We start from the raw sequence: 23559 nt of genomic DNA, 5'->3' as shown, positions 1-23559 counted from the left end.
CAACCACTACAAATGAAATTTCTAAATTCCAGTGGCTCTGCATGACGATTCCCTCCTCACTACAAGCGAAGGCTCAGGGGTGGGCACCCCCAGCGAGCACGAAAACAACATACTCAACCCCCGCAAAGGCCTGACTCAGAGATTCCCAGATATTTTTCATCGGCAGTTACGAGCGGCTGTTTGGAAACGGTCCGAGGAAGTGCTGTGTGTCAGGTGGATAACTCGCTGGAAGACTGGAAGGGATGGTGTGTGTGCAAACAAGCCGCTGTGGTTTTATTAAATCTCATGTACGGCCTGCGTATTGCAAAGCGTGCATTGGACGTGCTGCTGTACAGTGGTCGACTGTGATGGCTAGTCCAGGTTCTGGAGCCAGTCGAAGATCATCATGTTCCGCTCGTACTTGGTGAGCGGCTTGCCGCGATCTCGCTGCACCTCGCGCACCGTGAGCGAGAGCGAGCGCTTGGCGCCGCGCCTGCTCACGTCGCTCACACGCTCCAGGGCGCGGTACGTGGACAGCAGCCGGCGGCGAACGTACATCTGGCGAACCTTCTTGCTCACCGAGCGCACCAGGTCAGCGGCCGTCAGCGCCGCCGCCGGGGCTTCTGAAGCCTGCAGTGTCAAACATGACAGCAGTCACTTGTATGCGCGCACCACCCTAGCGCTCTCCGCCCTGGGCTGAGGAGGAAATCAGGGCGTTCTTAACAAGATGGTGTTTCATTTGGCATTAGAGAGTTTTAGCCTACCGTTTTTTGCACATTTGCGTACGCTAAACGTTTATTTTTGACTGCGAGGAGACAGCTCCTTTTGCGTTGCAACGCGCTCACGCTTGCTGCGCCATCTGTTGAACCGAACGCGAAGCGACTCACTGGTCAGGCTGACCCACGCAACCCACGGCGTAATAGCGTCCTGGATAAACATGCACCGGGTTGCCATTAAAACCGGAGCGGTGCACAGTGCCCCACGACGGTGCGCACCGGCACGGTGCGTTGATCGAGGACAAACTGAGCGGTTCTACCCAAGTGCCACCTCTTAAGCTAAGAAAGCAGCTCACAAAAACGTTCACAAGTGGCAATACAGCAATGTAACGTGACACAGCTCTACTAGAAAGTGATTTTTTTATCGAAATCCAATGATTATATGTACACACAACTCGCATTCGTCACACATGCGCGACAACGTACTTACACCGCTTCCACTAAACAGCTACATACAAGCATGCTTCTCAACTTCGTTAGAGCCATGAGCCTGTTTTGAGCCATGAGCCATGAGCCATGAGCCATGAGCCACGAGCCTGTTTAGAGCCTGTTTTGTTCCGCCCTTCCACTACAGCAAAGCATGTAGGCCTTCAAGGGCTAAGCACTCCAGTGACTGTTCATGATAGTTCAGTTGAACGAAACGCGAATTCAAATCTCCAACTGGCTGGTAATGCATGCAGCCGTCTTTGCAATACACGACGCGTCCTCATTTGCAGCCTTAGGCCGTTGTTACCGCCCGTTCGGAGCTTGTCGCATCGTTAACCGATGAATTCACAAGCAAGTCATCCTTGTCAGCGACAATATACAGCTCCTTCCCCCTTCACACGAGTGCGTCGATGCGCCGTCGCTGCAGCAGACGGCGGAGGAAGCCGCTTCCCCGGCGCCGTTCGCGATGCATCCTTAGGATTGCACCCCGGCGCCCCATCGACCCTCTTGGTGCGCGGCGGGGCAACCAAAAATTGCTCCGCCACGGTGCTCCCCGGTTTATAGGGGACAAATGGTGCACACCGGTAGGGTTTATCGAGGATGAAAAGGCGCGCCCGTGCACCCCGGTGTGCACCGGTGCGGTTTACCGAAGATGCTATAAAAATATATTCAGGTGTTCACACTGCGCGCGGCGGCGCGGCCAGATCTTGTTCGCCGCTCTATGCGCTTCTCCGGACCGCCGCCAGAGTACGCCCCGCCACGAGGGCCTGTCGAGGTGTGCGGACATGCAGAGCGTGGCGGAGGCATTGACGACGAAAACGGATGAGTGTTTGAAATTTAATATTCCTTTTTTTTAGTGACCATGTCTTAGAGAGAGCAGATGTTGGTTTAGTGAATAGGGTTAGTGAAAAGGAGCTGGAGTTCTCAGGAGCTGTTTGCGTAGGGAAGTGACCGAATCAGATGTGCCACGCGATAGTTGCACATGGCGGTTTTAAAAGCGTGATAGTTGTTATTCTAATTAGTAATTCCTGAAAGAAGAATTGATGCTGTAGGAAAGAATCGCACGTTGTGTTTTACTTTTTAATTAGAGTGGAGCGTGCGAGAACGCGGCAGTGAAGTAAGTTAGAGTTGGGCACGCCTGGGACGGGCAGTACCATGCCTCTGAAGAAGAAGCCGGGTGTGGTGTGCGCTGCGTGCGAGCACGAATACCCGCTCGAGGAGACGAGGTTCGAGTCGGTCGAGGACCCGGAAGGGCAAGACTTTAGGTGCAGAGTGTGTGTGCTAGCGTCGCGCCTCGACCGGCTCGAGGAAGAAAAGGAACAATTCAGGGTTCAGGTAGGAGAGCTACGGGAGGAGCTGAAAGATGAACAAAAGCAGAGGAAGGCACTCGAAGCGAGGTTAGCGCGAATGGAGGTCGAACTGGCGACTAAGGGTGACATCCCGAGAAAGAATGACGTAGGACACGATGCAGGTTTGCCGAAAGTCTTGGCCCCGAGAAGGGAAAGCCGGAGGACAAAGACGCCACGCTGGAAAACGATCCCGGACTGGCGCTGGCTCAGCCGGTGCGGGAGCAGGTGTCCGCGTCGGGGGGCAGGCAGGAAAAGGAAGAAAGGCGCATGGTGATCGTGGCAGGGGACTCGAACATGCGCTACTCCGAGAGGGAGATTAGAGAAAGGGTGAGAGAGGACGAGAGAGTGCAGGTTGACGTGTTCCCGGGGCAGACGGTAGTGTTGAAAAAGGCGAAGGATAAGATGTTGGAAAACATGCAGGGGAAGAACCTCCTGGTTATAGCAGGAGGAACCAATGACGTTCTGCGGGCAATGGGCGCTAAGTGCGCAAACAACTAGAAAAGGGGGTGAAGGAGCTTCGGGCGCTGTGCCCACATGTGCAGGTCGTCGTTAGCACAGTACCCGAGATCATTGGGACAGGGGTGCATGTGGAAAGGGAAATTGTAGCGGTAAACCGAGACATGCGGGAGCTGAGCAAGGAGCTGTGTTTTGCTGTCAGACATCAATAGGGATGTCCGATGGGTGGGCCGGAAAAGGGCGTTCCAGCGTGACGGAGTTCATTTCAGCGGGCAGGTGGGAGCAGCCATCGGAAGACGGCACGCGGCGCAAACTGTGGCTTTTTTAGAGTGGCCACAGGCCTGTGCGAAGATGGCGTAGACAATTTCAAGGAGCAAAGGGAGATAGCTGGGTCGGTGCAGATCGGTGCAGGCCGACGAAAGGGACTACGACGGCGTGTAAAGAAGAGAGGGGGAAAACTGAAGATCGCATACATAAAGATGCAGGGTGGCAGGAAAAGAGAGAAGTGGATGGAGATTAGTAAGCAGGTAGAAGAGGAAGATATCTGGGTATACGCTGTGACCGAGACGCACCTACGGGACTTGGAAGAACCTCCGGTAATCGGAGAGTATGTATGGGAAGGTTGTCACAAGACGGCTGGATTGAGAAAAGGCGGAGGAGTAGGTATGCTTATACGGCAGGGGGCTAATTGGAAGAGAGTGAAAGAAGACTGTAAAGAACATGTGTGGGTGAAAGTGATAGTGGAGGGTAGGGAGCTGGTTTTAGGGGTGTCGTACCTGTGGATGGGTAAGGTTAGCAAAGAACAAAACGAAAAACTGGTGGCGTGTCTAAAAAAGGACATCGAGTATTTGAAACGTTCCGGGGAGGTACAATTGGTAGGGGACATGAACGCCCACATTGAAGATCTAGACGGGTACACAGACTTCAACGGAAATCTAATGCTAGATATGTGTGAGAGCCAAAAGCTGATCATAGTAAATAGGGAACAAAAATGCGAGGGTCAAATAACATAGGAGTGTGGTAGGAGACAGTCGAGTATTGACTACTGCCTTATTTCAGAGGGACTTTATGAATGTTTGGATGGAATGACCATAGATGAGGAAGGGCGCCACAGTCTGGGCAGTGACCACAAGTGCATAAACCTCAGTTTTGGGAAACTTGGGGGCGAAAAACCGGGTCGACCGGGCAGCGCACAAAGTTAAACAGCAAACGTGGCTGACATAGAGAGAAATCCTGGAGAAGAGTGGGAATATGACAGGCTCATCAAAACTATGCAGGAAAAAATAGTCAAGGCAGAGGGGGCCAATCGATGGAGAGGAAATCAAGGAGGCGATAGAGAGGCGTAAACAGGCGTCTAGAGAGCACAGCCAGGCCAAGCGGATGGGGAGACATCAGGAGGAAGTGGACCTAAAATGGGAGCAATATAAGCAAATGAAACAGGAAGTGCAGCAATTAGTGCAGGCGAAGATAAAGGGGGACAGCGAGCGATGGGTAGCGCAAATACGAGGGAGGGGTAGAGACGCGCCGAAAAAGTTTTGGAACCATGCGCAGGCATTAGGAAAACGCACGAGCCCCACAGAAGGCGGTATTATAGAAAACGAGCAGGGGCAGATACTCAAGGGAGAGGAAGCATTGGCATACCTACATGAAATCATCACGGAGAAGTTCGGTAAGGTGGATGAAGAGGCCCCGCAGCGACAAAGGGATGTCGCGACGGGTAAGCCAGAATGTCTGGGGATAGATGGGCACAAGCTGAAATGGAAAAGAGCGGAGTAAAAGGGCCCCAAAAACACCGCGGTAGGCATGGATGGGATACCGATGGAGTTGATTAACCAATTAGGACGGAATAGCAAGGGAAAGCTACTACAAGCCATCAGAACAAGGATAGAAAAAAAGGCAATACCGGACACGTGGCAAATGAGCAGGATGAACTTAGTGTGCAAGGGCAAAGGAGACAGGACTAACCCGAGCTCGTATAGGCCAGTAACCGTCACGTCAGTGCTCTACAGGTTAGCAATGCAGGCAGTGAAGTTCGCACTAGAGCAGTGGTTACAAGAAAATGTGATATTAAGGTAACTTCCAAATGGGGACTAGACGACAACCTGTTTATAGTAAGCCAATGCATAGAGGTGGCGAAGATGCAAAACCGACCTTTGTGGTTAGCCTTTCTGGATATTAAAGCGGCGTATGATAATGTAGACAGGGAGCGGCTTTGGAGTATCCTGGAGGACGAGGGAGTTGGGGCAGAATTCATTAGCTTACTCAGGGAGCTATACCGGGAGAACCAAGTGCAAATAGTGTGGGAGGGGGTAACATACAATAGGCCTGTATACACCTACAAGAGTCTGAAACAAGGATGTCCTCTCTCTCCGCTGCTGTTCATGATCTACATGACGGGGTTAGAAAGGAAGCTAGAAGTCAGCACGATGGGGTTCGGCTTATCATACATGAAAAACGGGCAGGTGGTGGAACAACGGGTTCCAGAACTAATGTATGCAGATGACATATTGTTGATGGTGGACAACCGGATAAGTATGCAGGGCTTGATGGATATATGCGGGGAAGAAGCGACGCACCTAGGGCTATCCTTTAGCAGAGAAAAATCGGGGATCATGGTCTTAAACGACGCCGCCAAGCACTAAACAGTAACAGTGCAACAAGTGGAAATACCACGAGTGAAAGAGTATAATTATTTAGGAGTATGGCTGGGAGGGGTTGGGAGCGATGAGAGTTTAAAACAGGGGTGAGGGGGAGACGGCAGGAGGAGGCAAATCTATTAGGTTAGCTAGGAGTAGGGCAACTAGTTGAATAAAACAGACAAGTTGGTTGCTGGGAACCGACGCCTTGATTCAAAGGGAGAGACACTAATCATCATCATCATCTGTCTTCCCGCCGAGCTGCGGTGGCCTTAGTGCAGGTGCTGTGGGATCGTTCGGTGGAGCGGCGTGTACGTGAAGCTTTTTTTTTTATTGCAGATACGCACAGACAGATTGAAAATGCTTTCGACATCAAATAATTTTGGGCTACTTACATTTTTACTCGCTGAAACTGCACCACTGCGTGGAACAGCAGCGAGAACGCGGCCGTGCGGCCCTTCCTAGCTCGTTGTCGAAACAATTCTTTGGCAAATATAATTTCTTTCGTTCATCCGCACGACTCCCGCGAGCGTAGTTACATTACCGCTTTTTGGAATAAAAGGTTATCCTAAACGCGCACGCTCGCCCATTGAGGACCTACGCGTAGCACAAAGCGTTGCTTGAGCAGTGCAAATCGCCCAAGCTGTGTGATGGTAATGCCCGCCGCGTAGGGAATGCGGTAAAATCCGTCCAAATGTGGTTCTTCAATGTGTCCAAAGACATCAGCGACGTTTCCATAAGTCTCCCGCATCAGAAATGCTATCCCCGTAGCAAGGAACCCAACCCGCGCTGTTTTGCTGTGTAGCGGGAGGCCGCTGCCGTTGTGCGCGGAGGGGGTCGGTCCGAAACAAAACTGAGAATACATATGCGACATTTTAATGGCTAAGGCAGTGCAGTGCTGTCTGCTCGACACGAAAATGGTCACCGAAATTGTCCCTGGCGTTTCTCTGTCAAGCTCGTCTTTCCCGCCAGTACCGACGGAGCTGGGCGGTTGTCTATCTCACAGAAACAAAGGCATGGACGCGCAGATATAAAAAACTGGCGCGACTCTATACTGGGATTGGCGGATTTCAGTTGAGAATAATTGCAGTCGGTGTGGTAAACCGACTTGGTGGACCACAAAATTCTCCACCGAACTTAATAGGGTCAGGGCAAATTATACAACTTTACGAACATACTATGTTAAACCGAAATTTAGAGCGGGCAAAAAATTGGCCCGAGTTGGCTGTCTAAACTTAACCACTCCATGCCTGTGCGACTGCTTCTTTGAAAACACATGGAAGATACCGCCATGGGCAGCCTCAATTATTTCTAATAAATTTGGAGCTTGGGCCAATCGGTTCTTCTGCACATTTTGACAAAAAAAAAATGCACGCGGACAAGTACGAAGAAAAGAAAACACAAGCGCTGCAAATTCTGACAAAAGAAAGTGCATAGATAAGGACAAAGAAAGGAAAACACAAGAGCTCGTGTTTGTGTTTTTCTTTCTTATCTATGCACGGTTTTTTTTGTACAAATTTGCAGAAGCCTCAATTATTTCGTCCGGGGACCTCCAGACTTTTGATACCGTTAGACTTTACTCATCAGGGAGCTCAGTCGAAGAACATAAGCGTAACACTGACTGCGGCATCAGCGAAAGAATGCGAATGGTGCCTGTGTTCTGTGCGTTGTGAATAATCCCATTAGGTCTGACTTTGGACCCTTCCATTGTGGTGTCTATTATTTCCCACAGAAGCGTATCCAGAAATTATTTTCGGGGGTTATACGCCACAAGTAAAAAAAAATAGATCCTGCGGCGAAACAATATTCGTTTTTCTGTTTTAGTAATGCCTAAGGGTTATTTGTTTCGTCGACTGTAATATCTCCACAAAAATACGGGTACGTACACGACTTCGACGAACCATATTCGTGAACAAACCAACGTTCCTGTTATCTTTTTTTTCACATTTTAATATCACGATGCGGTGTGTTAATAGCATTGCTTTGTATACGCCTCTGATTGCCCATTTAAACATTCAGCATAAGATTAAAAATGTATTTTTGCTTCACGGAACCCAAAATAGCCATTTTGTGTAACACACATTTTTAACAAGTCGCCTTTCTGGCCGGAGAAAACACAATGCGTTACAAGTTGCCTTTCGCAGGGACTTGCCATTGAGAAAGCACATGGGCCGCGACATCCGCGCATTGTGTCCTCTCGCTTCACCACGTGAGTTTCACAACTATCACTGCGGCTGGTGTAACACTGACTGCGTCTGGTGCCGCAGTGATCGGTGGCGAGCACAACGTGGAAGCTGAAACATAATGTGTACTTTCCCTGATTAACTCTGGCAGCAGAAAACACCGAAACACAGCTTCAACGATACAGGAAGTCAAAGCACGCCGCGCATCCACCGCAGCCGCGCCCGCCACTCACTCCGTGAGCGTCATTGGCAGTCTGCGTAACCGCTCCGCTGCGGCGGTCTGCGCCTGCGCGTGTGCCTGCAGAGGCCGCGTTCTCCGTCGTGGCGGCCGGCGAGTGTCAACACCTGGATTACACCGTGGGCCGACCGAGCACGTGGAATATTTCCCAACTACCCAACCAGCTGAACCAAACGCCTTCCCGTTAGTACTGAATGCAAACGTGCACAACACAACACGAATATACTTGTAGATAAGTATACTCTTTAGCAGAAGCACTGAAGTCCCGAGGTTACTTGTTTTAGCAATGGCACACAATACACATGGCAAAATATTGGGTTTGACGTGTAAGTTTTATTCGGCTCGTAAACAATCTAGAAATCCGTTTCGAACAAGCGCAATGTAACGACGTACCTTCTAGCACTGCGAGGCCGCAGCACAAGACTAGCATGCTATCATTTCCCTACTGGCCGTTGTAGAGCTTGCTCTCACTACACGCGATTTGCGGGGTCAATGAGCAAGTCACTTCAATCTAGCGTAAGCCCAGAAGGCTTTCAGCCGCACACACCTAGTTGACTCGTCGCAAATGATAACTAATTTTTAACATAGCAAGCACAGTCCACCGTCAGGAGCACACCGTCGCCTTCCACCGTGAGGCGTACGCCTCAACAACACCCACGTACGCACGCACGCACGCACGCACGCACGTACACACACACACACACACACACACACACACACACACACACACACACACACACACACACACACACACACACGCGCGCGCGCGCGCGCGCGCGCGCGCGCACGCACACACAGCTTCGGAGGCCGGCCTGCCGGACCTTCGGGCAATCACCGATGTCACGTTAGTTTCCTACACCGCGAGAGAAACGTCAAACCACGAGGACTATATAAGCAGACAGCGGCAATAAACATGCAAATTACTGCTCACAAGAGAGTCGTGAGGTGTTCCGCTCTACTTTCCGCCATGTTGAAAACACAGAAATACGCAAGGCCCGTAGCGTAGACACGCTACTTTACTGAAATAGGATGCACTGTAAAATGATTTACACCCTTTTTGTCACCCTTACCCCCTGCAAAAAAAAACGAAAAACACCTTTTGAGAGGTACTATAAAACGCAGTTTTCAAGGGTTTGACCTTGTGTTTTTGCTAGGTGTAAGGGTGTTACAAACTGCAAAATACCTTAAGGCCATGCAGACAAAATAGAAGTTTGTTTTATTCGGAAAATTTCGTGTTTTATAGTGCCTCCAGCGCTTGTCCGGCAGCAAACGATGCCGTATTCACGAAGATATTAATCAATTTAGTTTAAAATTTTGATTCTGCCGCCAAATTGTGTGGTTTCGTGACGTCTGCCATGAAGTCACAAGGGCGAGTTTTTACAACGAACTTCCAATGCGTCATTAGGATCTGCATCCTTGCTTGCCGTCAGCCTCCCAGATGGCGCTACGAGACAGCCGCGTAAGGGAGCCGCGGACCGTTGTCCACCGTTTCTTTGTTTTGACCGTATTTTTGACCGTATTATCAGAGTCCTTCAATGCTTCAAGCATTGAAGGACTCTGGTATTATTAACAAATACGAGCACCTGGCTCGTATTTGTTACGGTAGAAAGTAATCGTTTCGTGAAACATGGGGTATGCTCGACACACAGGGTCACGTAAGGCAACATCGTTTACGCCAATCGGCCAGTGTCGTGCAAGACATCTCCAAAGCGGCGGACTGCTGTGCAGCTAAAATAAGCATAGTGCGCCCAGTACCAACAGCAGTGCGCATCTGTACTTTTATGTCTGCGTGCGTTTTCATAACTTTCTGCGTGCGTTTTCATAACATTGTTTACCCCACCATTCTTACTCCTGTAAATTGAATATGCATTATGTGTAAGCGCAAATAGCTCGTTCGGCAAGCTTATAAGCTCTGCCTACCTTGCGTTTTCCGGCCTCAGCCAATCCCACAGCTGGGAATATGACATCATAGGTTCTGTTGCGGGCTAGTGGGTCGCATGTCCATTCCCTTTTTTTCCTACTTTTATAGAGTATTTGAGTGAAGTGTGCGTTCAAAGTGGTGATAGTATGATTCTAATGAGGCAATCTTTCGAATGAACCAAACTTGTGTTTTGTGTGCATGGCCCCCTTAACGGGTGTTTTCCTTTGCTTTTTTGTTAGGATGTAACGGTGTTAGAGACAGCAAAAAACGCCCGGAAGGGCATAAATGATCTCACACTGTGCGTTCGTCTGACGTCCGCTAATCACAAAACCAACTTTGTGTACTGCCCATGCCCAATGAGAACAACGCAAGGGAATAGCGTACGCTAACACTTTGCGTAGTGCCAGAAAGGCTGTACTGAAGCTCTATTATTTCAGACAAAAATGTTTTCTGCCAGTAGGTAACCCAAGAGCAGGAGCTGCAGCAAAGTTCACAAGGTAAAAGTTGCTTAAATTTCACCGCATAATGCACAAAACGTCGATCACACGCGTACACAACGCTTTTTCTTACCTTTCCCCCTTGAAGAGCACAATTCGGCCCCTTGGCCATCAGCATGTAGGTTAGCAAGATGCTAACGCGCGGTTGATGCCTTACAATATAACTTGTGCGTTCTGCACGTTTTAAGCTCAATCGTGACTTGGACCTCACAAATCAAAAGGGCCGTCAGCGCCAGTACCTAGAACTCTTCCTCGACGCCACATTGCCTGAACGGTGGGTTTTTTACCAGGAGCTGGATAGAATAGCACGCCCAGTGACATCACACCTGTCACGTGGGGCGCTGTGCAGCGCAGCGTTTAGAAACACTCATCCTGGTCAGCGTTTGACAACCTTTGTCTGTAGAGGTTTTTATGTGTTGTGTGTACTTTTATTACCTGATGCCTGGGCTGAACTTCTACGCGATTTTATTGGTGTTGTTCGCGATATTATGACTACTTCGTGATTGGTTAGAATCAGTCGTGTTGCTTGATATGTGTGGTATATATGTTGCGCTTGGGTTTTGTGATATTGAAGTTGGAAGTCAGCACACTGTGTGTCTTCTTGCAGGGCTTCTTGCAGTGCAGAGCTTTAAAACCTTGTTATGCACCCACTCGCCCAAACCACTACTCTGGTGATCGTGGTGCTATGTGCAACGTTCCATCAGTACAATAGGACACATTTTTATTGGTCAAAAGGATCTATCGATGAGCGCAAAGGGATGAAGCACTAGGAGGCAGCTCTGACTTTACCGAGGACCAGTAAACCTACAGAGAGTATTCGAATGAACTGAACTAGTCTAGTCTCGCTATAGTATCGGTGCTCAACAGAGCCCGCCCTGTTCACGTAGGAAGACTTGCCTGCGGTGAGGGGAGCTGCGAGATGTCGCCGACGGCCACCCAAGTGGAGCACGAGCGCGACTCGAGGCGCGTTGGCAACTCAGCCAGCGCGATCTCCGAGACGCTGGCGCGCAATGGCGGCTCAGCGGCAGCCGCCTGCAACAGGTCCGCCGTGCTGAAGCTCTTTACAGCCAGCCGGGAAGTCTCGCCGTCTTCTTCGAGCAGAACTTCACCCGATATAGGCCTCCTCGTGACCCCTGGGACCTGCATACAATATTCCAGACCTGCGCGGACACCCTTAAGCGGAGTAAAGTCACCTGGAGCAGGCAGCGGCTGGGCCTCTGTCCGACGCGCAGGCGGCCCAGGTCCGAGCCGAGGCTGGACAGCGAGAGCAGCGACAAATCGGTGCCGAACGACTCGCGGCTCGGAGATCTCGCCATGGCCTCGGCACTCGGCGAAGATGGAGGCCGGGGCTCGTCCCACATGGCCACTCTGCGCAAGAGCATTGGGCCGCCAATGACAGCTCCGACGGCAGGCAACATGTTGCTTGGGTGCTGCCCACAAATTCCCCAGGCCGTGCTATGTAACCAAGCGTTTATCAGTTCTTAATACGTGCTAACGCATACAAGGCCCTACAATTGGCAGATACACAGAGCTAACTGGCAGGATGGTGTGCTGTCGGGGCTTTGTACCCATATAAGCAATCTTGTGGCATCGAGGTGGGCTTCGAAAGCAAACCCCGGGCAGCACGGGGATCATCGTCGTGTCACGAAAAGGGATCGCGGCGATCCTCGAGACCCCTGTTGCTGTAGAGCGGGCGCCTCGCAAGTGGCTGCAGTTCACCTGCGCCTTGCGGCTCCCGTCCCGCCTGCCCGCGTTCCTTCCTTCTCACTGCGGCCACCCATGAGGACCTGCCGACCGCACCCGCTGGAGCGCGAACACTGCGGTAATAGCGAGTTTTAGAACACCGTTTGCTCCGATTGCGGACTTGCAACGCTCAATTTTTGCGGTCCCCTAACGCTAACGCTCACTGCCCCACCTGTTGAATGTATTGCGAAGCGGCTCGCCTGTCGGCCCATCTGCCAGGCATGCACCTAGAGTTCTTACGACTATCCAAACCGGTGCTAAGAAACGCCTTTGCGATAGTATAGAATGCAAAACATGTGCCACATGATACAAATATTTTATCCAAGTACTCACTGCAGCGGAAGCATCGAAGCCCCACGGCACCTGCTTTGCGCCATTGCACACACCAATACTGTCTATTAAGGGAAGCTTAGCTGTACTACTAGAGGAGCTCTCGGACATTAAATGGGTATCATTGGGTTAAACGAAGTTAGAAGAACAGGAGAGGGCTTCATGGAGCTGACATGCGGGCATATTTTGTGCTACAGAGGACTTCATGGGAAGAAAGAACGCGGAGTGGGATTACTAATCTAGAAAGAATTAGCAGGCAGCGTGGAAAAATTCTTCAGCATTAACGAAAGAGACGCAGCCGTTTTGATCAAGCTAAACAAGCGTTACAGGTTAAAGATATCATAGGGCTATGCCCCAACAACATGCTACGATGATGAAGCCGTAGATAGCTCCTACGAGGACGTCGACTCAGCAGTGAAGAAGGGAACAACGCAGTTCACAGTTGTGATGGGAGACTAACGCGAAAATCGGTTAGAAGCAAATGGGAAAAAGGTCAGTGGAAAACTTCGGAATAGACCACCACAACAGTCAAGGAGATACACTTGTGGGATTTGCGAACAGAAATAACCTGCGGTTGATGAACACGTTCTTCTGCGAACGAAAGAATAGACATGGAAAAGTCCTGCTGGTACCACAAAAACGAAATTAATTTCATTTTAAGTGACAGCCCAGGTATCATGCAAGACGTAGAGGTGCTAAGCAAGGTTCAGAGCAGCGACCAAATGAGAGTTAGATGCAAGGTGAGCCTGATTCTCCAAAGAGAATGAAAAAAAATAGTGAATAGTAAAAAAAATCCAGTATGGAGTCAAGCAGAGTCAGGACGGAGGAGTTTAAAATAACTCTCTAAAACAAATTTGCGCTTCTCAATGAGGAGAACGAGGATAGTGTAGGCAAGCTAAATGACAACCTAACAACGGCAATCACAGAATCTCCAGCACCTGTGCGGGAACAGCATGTAGAAAATAAACGGGAAAACTGACTAATAAAACGAACGAACTAATTTCGAAACGTACGAACATGAAGGTGTGAAGTGCGGTGGATTAAATTGAGTTAGTAGAGCTGTCTAAATTCATTAGCAGAAGCATTCAAAACTAAGCCATTCAAATCATGACGTTTAGTTCTTACAACTCCCGTGTCACTTATTTATATCAACACCTTGATCTCCTCCCGTTGGATAAACTTATTTTATATAATCTTGGAATGACCGCCCATAGACTTGTTACTGATAACAGTGTGCTGTTTATAATCGGTAGAACTGATTTGACTGACCATAACATAACGCGATTTGCATTACAACATAATTATTTACTTCCAAAACTTAGAACAAACTACAGTAAACAGACGGTTGAATTTGCCGCCATGACTTGCCCATTGGCACTAAAAATAAATTAAGTCGCTCGTCGTACAAACAATCAATTCTTAAATTTATCCTCGAGGACCCCCATTGTTCAGTTGGCTTTGCTCCTTTTTTTCTTTTCTATTTCGCACCATTTTTCTTTTGCCTCTTTTGTCATTGCACTGTTTTGTAAAACTGAGACCTGCGCTCGCTTTGTGAACAAACCTATTCTGTGTGAGTGCTGTGTATGTTGCAATAATCTTCGTATTATTAATTCTTAATTTTAAGTTCCTTCTGTTGTGATTGCTAGAACTTTATATTGTAACACTGTTCATTTACAAGGGGTCCCACCGCAGTGCCTCACTTCGGGACCTCTTTCTGTAACAACAGTCCCCATGCACTGTACCCTTGTTATCGGTTACAATAAAATGAACTGAACTGAACTGAAAACAAATGACGTTAGTCATATAACATGACAGGGATGGAGGAAACGCTGCAAATTGAAGGAACTTTGAGAGCAACTAAAAGGAAGCTCGCCATTGGCAAAGGCAGAATGTACGCACTGTGGGACGAGCAGGGCAGCATTACGCACAACATGGACGAGATAATAAATGTAGCAGAACTATTCTACACCAGACTGTATGTCAGTGACGTTTGATGAGGGGAAACTACTGAGAATACAAGCTTAACTCGCGATATCCCACTAGTTACTAAAGGGGACGTAGGAAAGGCTCTCAAGGACATGAAAAAAGGAAAAGCTGCACGCGACGACGGCATAACAGTGGAACTTTTGAAGGGGGGAAAAACAGTGCTAGGAAAGCTTGCTGCACTATTTTCAGAATGCTTAAGGACTCAAGAAATACCCACAGCCTGGAAAAATGCCAACATTCATTAAAAGAGAGATCTCAAGGACCTTAAGAATTACCGACCCATCAGCCTACTCTCCGTTCTTTACAAGCTATTTACCAAAGTTATATTTAACCGCATTGGATAGAACCTGGACTGCCAAAAAACCACAGAGCAGGCTGGATTTAGGAAAGGATACTCAACCATGGATCACACCTATGTAGTCAATCAAGAGATAGAAAAATCCGCAGAACACACCAAACCCGTTTACATGGCTTTTATAGACTGAGAAAGCGTTTGACTCAGTACAAACCGCCACCGTGCCAAAAGCATTTAACGGACCAGGGAATACAAGAGAACTAATAAGACTCCTAAGAGTCATAAGACTCCTAGACGACATATATAAGTGATGTACGGGTAGGATAACACTTCACCACCAAAGCGATAAATTCCCGTCCGGAAAGAGAGCAAAACACGGAGACACCATCTCGCCAAAACTGGCCAGAGCATGTCTGGAGGGGGTATTCAGAAAGCTTTACTGGGAAGGCACCGGATTAAGAATAATCGGAGAATACTTGACTCATTTGAGCTTTGCACATGACATGGTATTGCAGGGTTGGACTGCAGAACACCTGCAAAAAATGCTTCAGGAACTACAGTCAGAAAGCATGGACGTGTGGCTAAAAATAAATATGAATAAATTTAAAGTAATGAAGAATAAGCTAGAGTTCCTGTATATAGCTCCCTTAGGGGAGCTACGCGATATACAGGAACTCTAGAATAAGCATGCCGAAAGCGTCCTCTTCAGGTTAGAAAACGAAGCGCTAGAAGAAATAAAATAATATAACTACTTAGGACGAATCGTTAGCGCTGACCCCAACACCGGGAAGAAAATTCGGCGCAGAATAGGTACGGCCTGGGGAGCACTCGGCAAGCACTCACAAATAATGAACAGTAAGCTACCTCTGTCGCTCAAAAGAAAAATATACAACCAGTGCATACTGCCAGTGATGATATACGGACCTAAAACTTGGCGCCTTACTAAATAACTGGAAAGCAAACCTAGATCGGCTCAAAGGGCCGTGGGGCGGATAACCAAAGCAGTAACACTTGGGGACAGGAAACCAGCTCCCTGGATCAGGAAACATACTCGGGTGAACGATATGATAGTTGAAGTAAAGAAAAAGAAATGGACTTTCGCTGGCCATGTAGTGAGACGAACCGACAACCGGTGGGCAATTTGTGCAACAACCCGCCGCGGTGGCTCAGTGGCTAAGGCGTTCCGCTGCTGAGCATGAGGTCGCCGGTTCGATTTCCGGCCGCTTTTCTGGTGGAGGCGAAAAGCAAAAATGCCCGTGTGTACGAGATTTCGGCGCACGTTAAAGGCCCCCACGGTGGTCAAAATTCATCCGGAGTCCTCCACTACGGCGCGCCTCGTCGCCTGCGTTGCGTCCGCGCGTTAAACCCTACAATCAACAATTAGGGTGACAATATGTATCTAGAAGAAGGGTTAGGCCAATAACACGATGTAGGGATGAAATACGGAAATTCTGTACCCTACACCGGACGCGAGCGCCGCAGTACAGGAGCTATTGAAGTCCATGGGAAAGGCCTTTGCCCTGCAGTGGACCTGAGTAAGCTGTTGATCATGATGATGATGATGATGATGATGATGATGATGATGACGACAATGCTTTGAAATAAAAGGCCTAGTTTGACGCATACATTTATTCAACGTCACGACAATTCAAAAATGGATTTTCTAAGAAACACATCTTCAGGGTATGCGCTGTGAGACGGAAGCGCAAAATTACCAGCCGACCGATTTCCTCCCGTCCGTCGTAAAGATAGCACTCGCTTTTTGTCATTTACGGGACCGAACAGCAACTGCCTTCACCCCGGCACAAGCCGAGAAGGTTTAGTCGCGCTCACTGCACATACTCGGTGCGGGATTGAATCGTCGTTTGTGAAAAATATTTCCGAACATAGCAAACAGAGTCGACCCTCAGACGCACAACGTCGCCTTTCATGTCGAAGTGAACGCATCCACAGGAAACACAGCTTCGGCCGCGGGGGCTGCAAAGCGTCGTCCGTCAGTTAGCAGTTTAACCGCGGGTCAGCGCTATCTGAGGGCAAGGTGCAAGCCCCGCGACGTATTGAAAAACACATGAACAAGAAACTTATGTCGGGAGAAAATCACTGTACACAGAAGTGCGGAATCGTGGAGGGCCGTCGCGTGCTGGCCGCCATGTTGTAAACAAAGAGGTACCCAGCCGCCTAGTGTACGCACGCTTACCCCTCTGCACTGCCTGACACCATCTCTGGAGACAGCCCACTTCAACCTCAGCGTTCTTAGCACTGGTGAAACGAATTCGGCATGGCCACCGATCTGCCACCGCCAGCTACTTGGACCTGGTTCCAGCTGGGAGAAGCCACCTGGAGGCGAGAGCGCAGTCCCTCGGGCTAAGACGTGGCCCTCGTGTCGGCTGGGTTTGGGTACCTGGAGATGGAAACACAGCACCTCGGACGCAGGCCAACATCCACTGCGCATCGCACTTCTTGACACGGCAGCGAAGCATCCCGAACAGCCCAAGGGCCCACACTGAGGCTACTTCCACAACTGCTTATGGGAACCAGAGGCGTTCGAGGACAGAGGCATTCGCTGTGCAAGCGAACAATTCGAAGCTGCATCATTAAGCAAGAGGCTACGGCGCCAGACCTGAAAACTGCTGGACCTTCGCGTGGCCATGAACCAAGCGGAAAAGAGGGCACAGCACATCGGAGCTCTCGCCTACTGCACGGCCTGCCGACACGATGACGCCGTCTGCAGACGCCAGGCCAACGGGCGCAGTAGGCAGCGGTATGCCTGACTAGGCGCCAGCTCGGAGGCCGATGCACACTGTCGTACTCTCTGGGACATTTCCCGGGCCGTCCTGGCGCATTACAGTAACCGCAATCCCCATGCAGCACTGGCCGTTAGCAAGCAGGGCAGATTCGAGGAACTCGCGGAACGGTTTCCCGACCGCTTCTTGCCTGGATACCAAACAAAACCAAAGATCATGGTTCACCTGGAGGAAGCGGAGGAGACCACCCTCTCAACGATGCTCCAATCCCTTAGTACGAACTACGAAGGGCTTCCCACGGCCCCTATAGCGGAAGCAGGGAGCAGACAGCCACACCTGAAAAATACAGCAGAACCTGTACAAGGCGGGGATGCGGGAGCTCCTGGAGGCCTACAACTGTATCTTCGAGACGGGATGGCTGCTACCCGCGTGTTTACAGGCCATCCTGCCATTCATTCACAAACCTGGGCACGGCTTCCGGGCGGTGGCGAGTTTCAGGCTTGTCGCCCTCCTTTCATGCGGCTGCATCGGAAGCGCCTGTAGAGCGGGGCCTTGTGGAGAATGATAGCCATTACGGAGTATATACGGCTACATCCCGGGGTAACTTAATGGGTTTCGGCAACACTTTGCCGTGGCCAACTCGATAGCTGACCCTGTTGGAGATCCTGAAAACCCCGGGTTACCAAACAGCTGGCTTCCCTGCTATTGCTTGACATTAAGGGCTCCTTCGACAACCTGCAGCAACCCACAGTCACTGAAGCCGGCTGTCATTGCGGGAAATCTGAGGGGCTTCGTCAAGGCCTCCTTGAAGGGCCTCACGGCAAAGACCCTGTCGGCAGCCCCTTTTGTTGACGTTGGCACCTCACAAGGCTCAATTCTCAGCCCCTTTGTCTTCACAATGTTTTAACCTTGGAAAGCTGCGTGAAAAACCAGGAGGAAAAACCCACAAACGACGGGTCCTAGCGCTACTCACAATCAAAGTCCTTCAATGCTTTTACCGCTCATGAAACTTCGCCGCCAGTTTCTTCTCTTTAGCAACACTGTTCTCTCTTGGCAACACTGAAAACCGCCATGCCCGTTCCCACGTGTCTGCGCATACGTCCGAATCTCGCAGAGACAAAAAACAGGTCCGGACGTCCGTCGTCTGCACCGTTACCACGTTACCACCCGATTCTCGGCCGTGACGTCAGCAGATATGGGTTATCGCGGTGACACTGTGTGTTGATAATCTACTTGCTCTTGAGAACTCCGCATCAGCACCGGAGACTGGAGCCACGGTTGCGAAAGAAAGCGGTATGATGACACACGAAGTGCCTACGCTGCATCACGGTTGCCTGCGAAGACGGATATCGACACAGGGGCGCCTGCACCTTCCCACGGCACAGTCGTTCAGTACAAAGGCCAAATAGTGCTTCCGAAAAAACTGTGCTCGTTCACGCCCACGCCGATTGAGCTAAAACAGCAGTGTAGCAGTGAACGCATTATTAGTAAGTGCATTGTAAGCGGCTAGCGGCCGAAAGGGAAAGCGCTCGATGAGAGCTCGCCGAGCTGAGCGTTCTGTGGTTACATGGCAGCTGGCAATCGGCTGATCTGTGCCTTCGACTTCACTCGTGTCTTGTGACAGGGGGGCTATAGGACGCTGAGCGAAACAGTACTTGCCGTCGAGGTAATTGAGCTCAGTGGGGCACAATACTGCTGCTGATTCTGTCCGCACACACGCTGCCGCACAACGGTGTCAGTACGGCACTCACTTTGCAACCGATGAGCCATGACCAACTCTACTCGCTCGTAAGGAAGTTGTGGTTGATGTACAGCACACAGCGATGAACAGAACAGCCACTCTCTTCGCGTAACCAACGTTAACGCGGCCGACCTAGATACCTAGATCATGGATTCACTCGAACACATCTTGTACAAGAAAAAGTTGCAGAGACATCTACGTTTGGATCTTAAGATGTAAGGCGCGATAGCGATACTTCCACTTCCACGGAGCGTTTTCGTACGCAGTTGCTGCATTTCCGTGCTTCATTAGCACTAAAGGTGATCGAAAAGATAAAAGACTACAAACGAGGGTTTTTAATCGCCGTGGCTCAGGAGAAACAAAGGCTCTCTGGGCTTCTGTGGCTCAAAATTTGAGCGTGAAAGATTGCAGATGCGAGGTGTTGGCAAGTTTTAGCAAGGAGGCCTCAGTGTCAGTGTATCAAAATATTTATTCTGTGATGTGTAGGCCGGGCTGAACAATTTTGCTTTTTTTCGAAGAGAGAGAGAGATGATCTTTATTCAGAAAGAAATAGTTGTGGTAGGAAAATTGGGTAAAGAGATGACAGGGAGCTCAAAGGCAGAACCTTAGACTACGGCATTATAAGCAGCAGCTCGTTCCCTTGCCCTCTCAATCAGCTCGCGCTGATCTTGAACTGGTCAAAGCTGCCTCCCATGTCTCGAAGAAGTGAAATATGTTATTTGTTTGAGTTCTTCTCCCCTAACCATACCCTTTCACATATGTTGCGTGCAAGAGGGTGGATGTTTCTCCTATTTTAACACAGTTTTAAGTTAATGTCTGATGTTTTCCCAGAACACCTTAACGCACATGGATTTCAGCTACTTGTGTTGGTTTTTTGTCCACAAAGTTCGTGATTCTTCGGCATTCACACCTCGTTGTAGCTAGGGGAAAGATCGCGTTTCTATGCATAGGATGAGTATTCGTTTTTAACGTTCTTCGAAGAGGGCAGTGCCTTAGTCGTGGTGACAAGGAGCACGATATATGACTTCATGCGCCTTTTGCTCAGTGCGTCATTCTCTTCCATGCCATTGGGTCCGGGTGTCCAGGTGGCGTTTTTAACTATTTCTATTGTGGATGGGAATAATATACCGAAGGCCTTAGGTATTCTGTGTGCAGAAAACAGTATAATGTCCCTTGAGAGTCTGTAATGATGTTACGCTTCCATTTGATACTTCCGCTATTCAGATTGCCAAGAGGGTGGCTCCAACTTACACTTGTTTGTTCTTGTATGTTGGAGGGTCATGCAGTCACAAGAATTGCCAGAGTAGTCCACTACCACAATTCGGACCTCGTGCTTTTGTACATCCCGGAGTCGGTGGTCTCGTTATATTGAAAATTTTCCCAAATGAACTTGATGCTGCCATATCGCCTCTTATTTGTAGAACTGTATCTACACTATTGGAGGAGGAGAGTTTTTATGCGGGGTCACTGGATCAGTGCCATTTCTATCATGGCGTGCACTGCGGTAGTTTCTTTTCAAAGGGGGGAAGGGGAAGGGGTGGGGGAATGCCGGCTCTCCTAATTTTGTTTTTCCATACTCTTTCTTGGTGCTATGAAAGTGGTTTCTTCGCTTTCTTGAAATGCGCTAGAAAGACACAAGTTGAGGACATATTCATCGTCGTTATAACCAACATTCTATTTAGGGAGACTGCAGGGTGAAGGAGTCTCTCATTGACCTTCATCCACTCTTGTCCTGCGCTTCTCGAGTCTATTCTTTGCTCCGAATATTGGTATTTTATCCCTACATTGAGAGTATGACCGTCCCATTCTTCTAGACCCGTGTATGCATGGCGATTCTGTTACCCTGTTGGTCCACCCTTTGTTAGCTCGTCTCACGCTCAAAATTGTGAGGTTGAGAACTGCCTTATATGCTGTCCTGATGATGGTGTTCAAGCTTGCACTTTCATCGGTGCCAGTAAATGTGTGGCATGGTAGGCACTGCAATATTCGGGTCGTGATCAGGGGCTGCATGAGTCTTATCATGTCTTTTTCTGTTCTTTTTGCTATGCTCTCGGTTGGGCGTTTTATTTGTGGGCAATTGATTAAAGTTTTGCTTTTGGCAATTGTGAGTTTGGCACTACCGCTCGTCTCTAGAGCAACGCCGAGCCTTCTTACGCGACTGTTCTCTGGAAGGACATCCGCACCTATTTTTATGGTGATTGTTAGCTTGGCCGCGTGGCGCCATCGGTCGTTTGCAAAACCGAGCTTAGCGGAGACGGAATTGTGGAAATATGGAAAAGTATTTTGAAAACTTACGTGATTAGACGCTGTATAGTGGGCTTTACTTTAGTCCTTCGATGATTTTAATCTATGCCTTCCTTGATTTCTGAGAGCCCGGCGTTAATCCTTTACCCCCTGCCTTAGTTCACGCAATGTTGGTGCCGGCATAAGTCCTGCCAGAAAACACGCCGAGTGGGCTTGTTGGGAAAGGCGTTGAGCTACTGATCCCAAGGACGCGAGTTCAATTCCCGGTCGCGGCGACCGTTTTCCTGGTGGAAACAGAAAACGAAAACGCCAGTGTGTCGAGATTCCGGCGCACGTTAACGATCCTACAGTGGCTTAAATTCTTCCCGAGACATCCGCTACGGCGTGCCTCTTAGCCCACGTGTAACTTCAGGGCATAAATTACCGGAAATTGTACTTTTTATCTTCTGGTGTAAGCACGCTTTGGTGTGATGGCGTTAGTGGCGGACACGGCTGGCGACCGTGCCTGCCGGGCATGCTACCACCGACTGGGCATAGAGCAAACTTCACCGCGCAGGCGCGGCACCCGCTGAAAACGCGCGTCCTTTCCTTCGTATCCAACGTTGTATCATTGTCCTTCTTTCCAAACTTCTGTTGCCGTCGTGCCACATTACACATTCAGCGCAGCCCTCGAATATTGCTGCCTCAGTCGTAGGTTCCGGGTGGCAGTGGTGACGTATTGTCGTGGAAGCCTGATGATTACGGCTGATAGCGGACGGCTAGGAGCCACGACGAAATCGAAAAATGAGCCTAATAACGCTATCGCGTTAAAAAAACCGTGTTCCACAGCGGCTGGCCTGAGGTAAACTGGGGCAAAACAACTTGACAATCCCTGCTATCCTGTGAAGGATTCCTGTTACCGCGGGCCGAAAGGCCCGCCAAGTCGGCTCCTTCGACGGAGCTCGACATTATGCGTCCGCACGCAAGCGCAGCTGGAAGCAGAATCATCGCATTCTGTGCGCGCAGCATTTCCTTTGGTTTCGCAGCGCGGGCGCTGTCTTTCGAGCATATTTATTTCACCGATTTTTATCGGGCATCTTATCGAGCATCTTTATTTCACCATATCGTATCATATCGTATCATACCATATTATACCATATCGAGCATCTTTATTTCACCGATTTTTAGCCCCAAGTAAGGGGTGCCGTACGTGATTCTGCTAATTACCCTGTCCTGTAGCATTCTGATTGTGTCCTCTTCTTTCAACCCGTGTTTTTGCTTGTTACTCGCCTGATTAGGTGGGTTAACTGGGGGACAGTGTTTTGTAGTTTCTGGAGTGTGGTAGCCCCTGCCCCGTCTTTTTGAAGAGTCAGACCCCATACTCGGAGTGTGTCGAGCTTTGGGATGGTAGCACTATGAAGCGTCACCTCTGGGTCGGGGGTCTCGGCGGGGGGTCTACCTCTCGCTCGCTTCTTGAGTAAAAGAATTTCATATTTTTCCGGTGCAATAGAGAGCCCACATCTTTTCAGATAGGTTTCCGTGCAGTTGACGGCGTCCTGCAGTGCGTCCTGTTGTATGCCTGCTGGACCTTTGGTAGTCCGAAAGGTTACGTCGTCGGCGTAGATGGCATGCCTGAGACCTGGGATGGCATTTGGCTGGTCAGGTAGGGTCAGGCATCACTGGTCAGGCATCATTGATAAATTAAATAGTAATGGCGAGATAAACGAGCCCTGCGGAGTGCCCTTTGCGGTGACTTCGAATTTGTCCCTCCGTAATTTGCCGACTCCCACCGTTGCCGTGCGATGGGAGAAAAAGTCCCTGATGTAATTATAGGCTTTCTCTCCGCATTGGGTAGTCCTCAGAGTTTCAAGTATGGCCGCGTGCGACACGTTGTCAAAAGCCCCTTTGACGTCAAAGGTGAGGATGGAGCTTGTTCGTGAGGTGCTTAGGTTGTCGATGACCTCTTCAATTTGTAAGAGGATGTCCTGAGTAGACAAGTTGGGGCGGAACCCATACATGGTTTGCGGGAATCCTTT

General features: G+C 49.6%; 1 protein-coding gene across 3 annotated transcripts in view; it reads right to left on the bottom strand.

Moving 5' to 3' along the window:
• Positions 1–245: 245 nt before the first annotated feature.
• LOC144173767 (uncharacterized) overlaps positions 246–23559 on the bottom strand; it is a 78975-nt gene continuing 55661 nt past the window's right edge. For all 3 annotated transcript variants that reach the window (XM_077702043.1, XM_077702047.1, XM_077702041.1), the window contains exons 2-4: positions 11655–11829; positions 11359–11601; positions 246–609 (exon numbers count right to left, since the gene is read on the bottom strand). In XM_077702043.1, the coding sequence (XP_077558169.1) occupies positions 352–609; positions 11359–11601; positions 11655–11822 (669 nt within the window). In that variant the 5' untranslated portion in view covers positions 11823–11829 and the 3' untranslated portion in view covers positions 246–351. The remainder of the gene's footprint in view (positions 610–11358; positions 11602–11654; positions 11830–23559) is intronic.

Source organism: Haemaphysalis longicornis, unplaced genomic scaffold, assembly GCF_048455015.1.
Source record: "Haemaphysalis longicornis isolate Haplotype H1 unplaced genomic scaffold, Haemaphysalis longicornis Haplotype H1 scaffold_1, whole genome shotgun sequence".
NCBI classification, from domain to species: domain Eukaryota; kingdom Metazoa; phylum Arthropoda; class Arachnida; order Ixodida; family Ixodidae; genus Haemaphysalis; species Haemaphysalis longicornis.
This window is presented reverse-complemented; position numbering and strand designations above follow the sequence as displayed.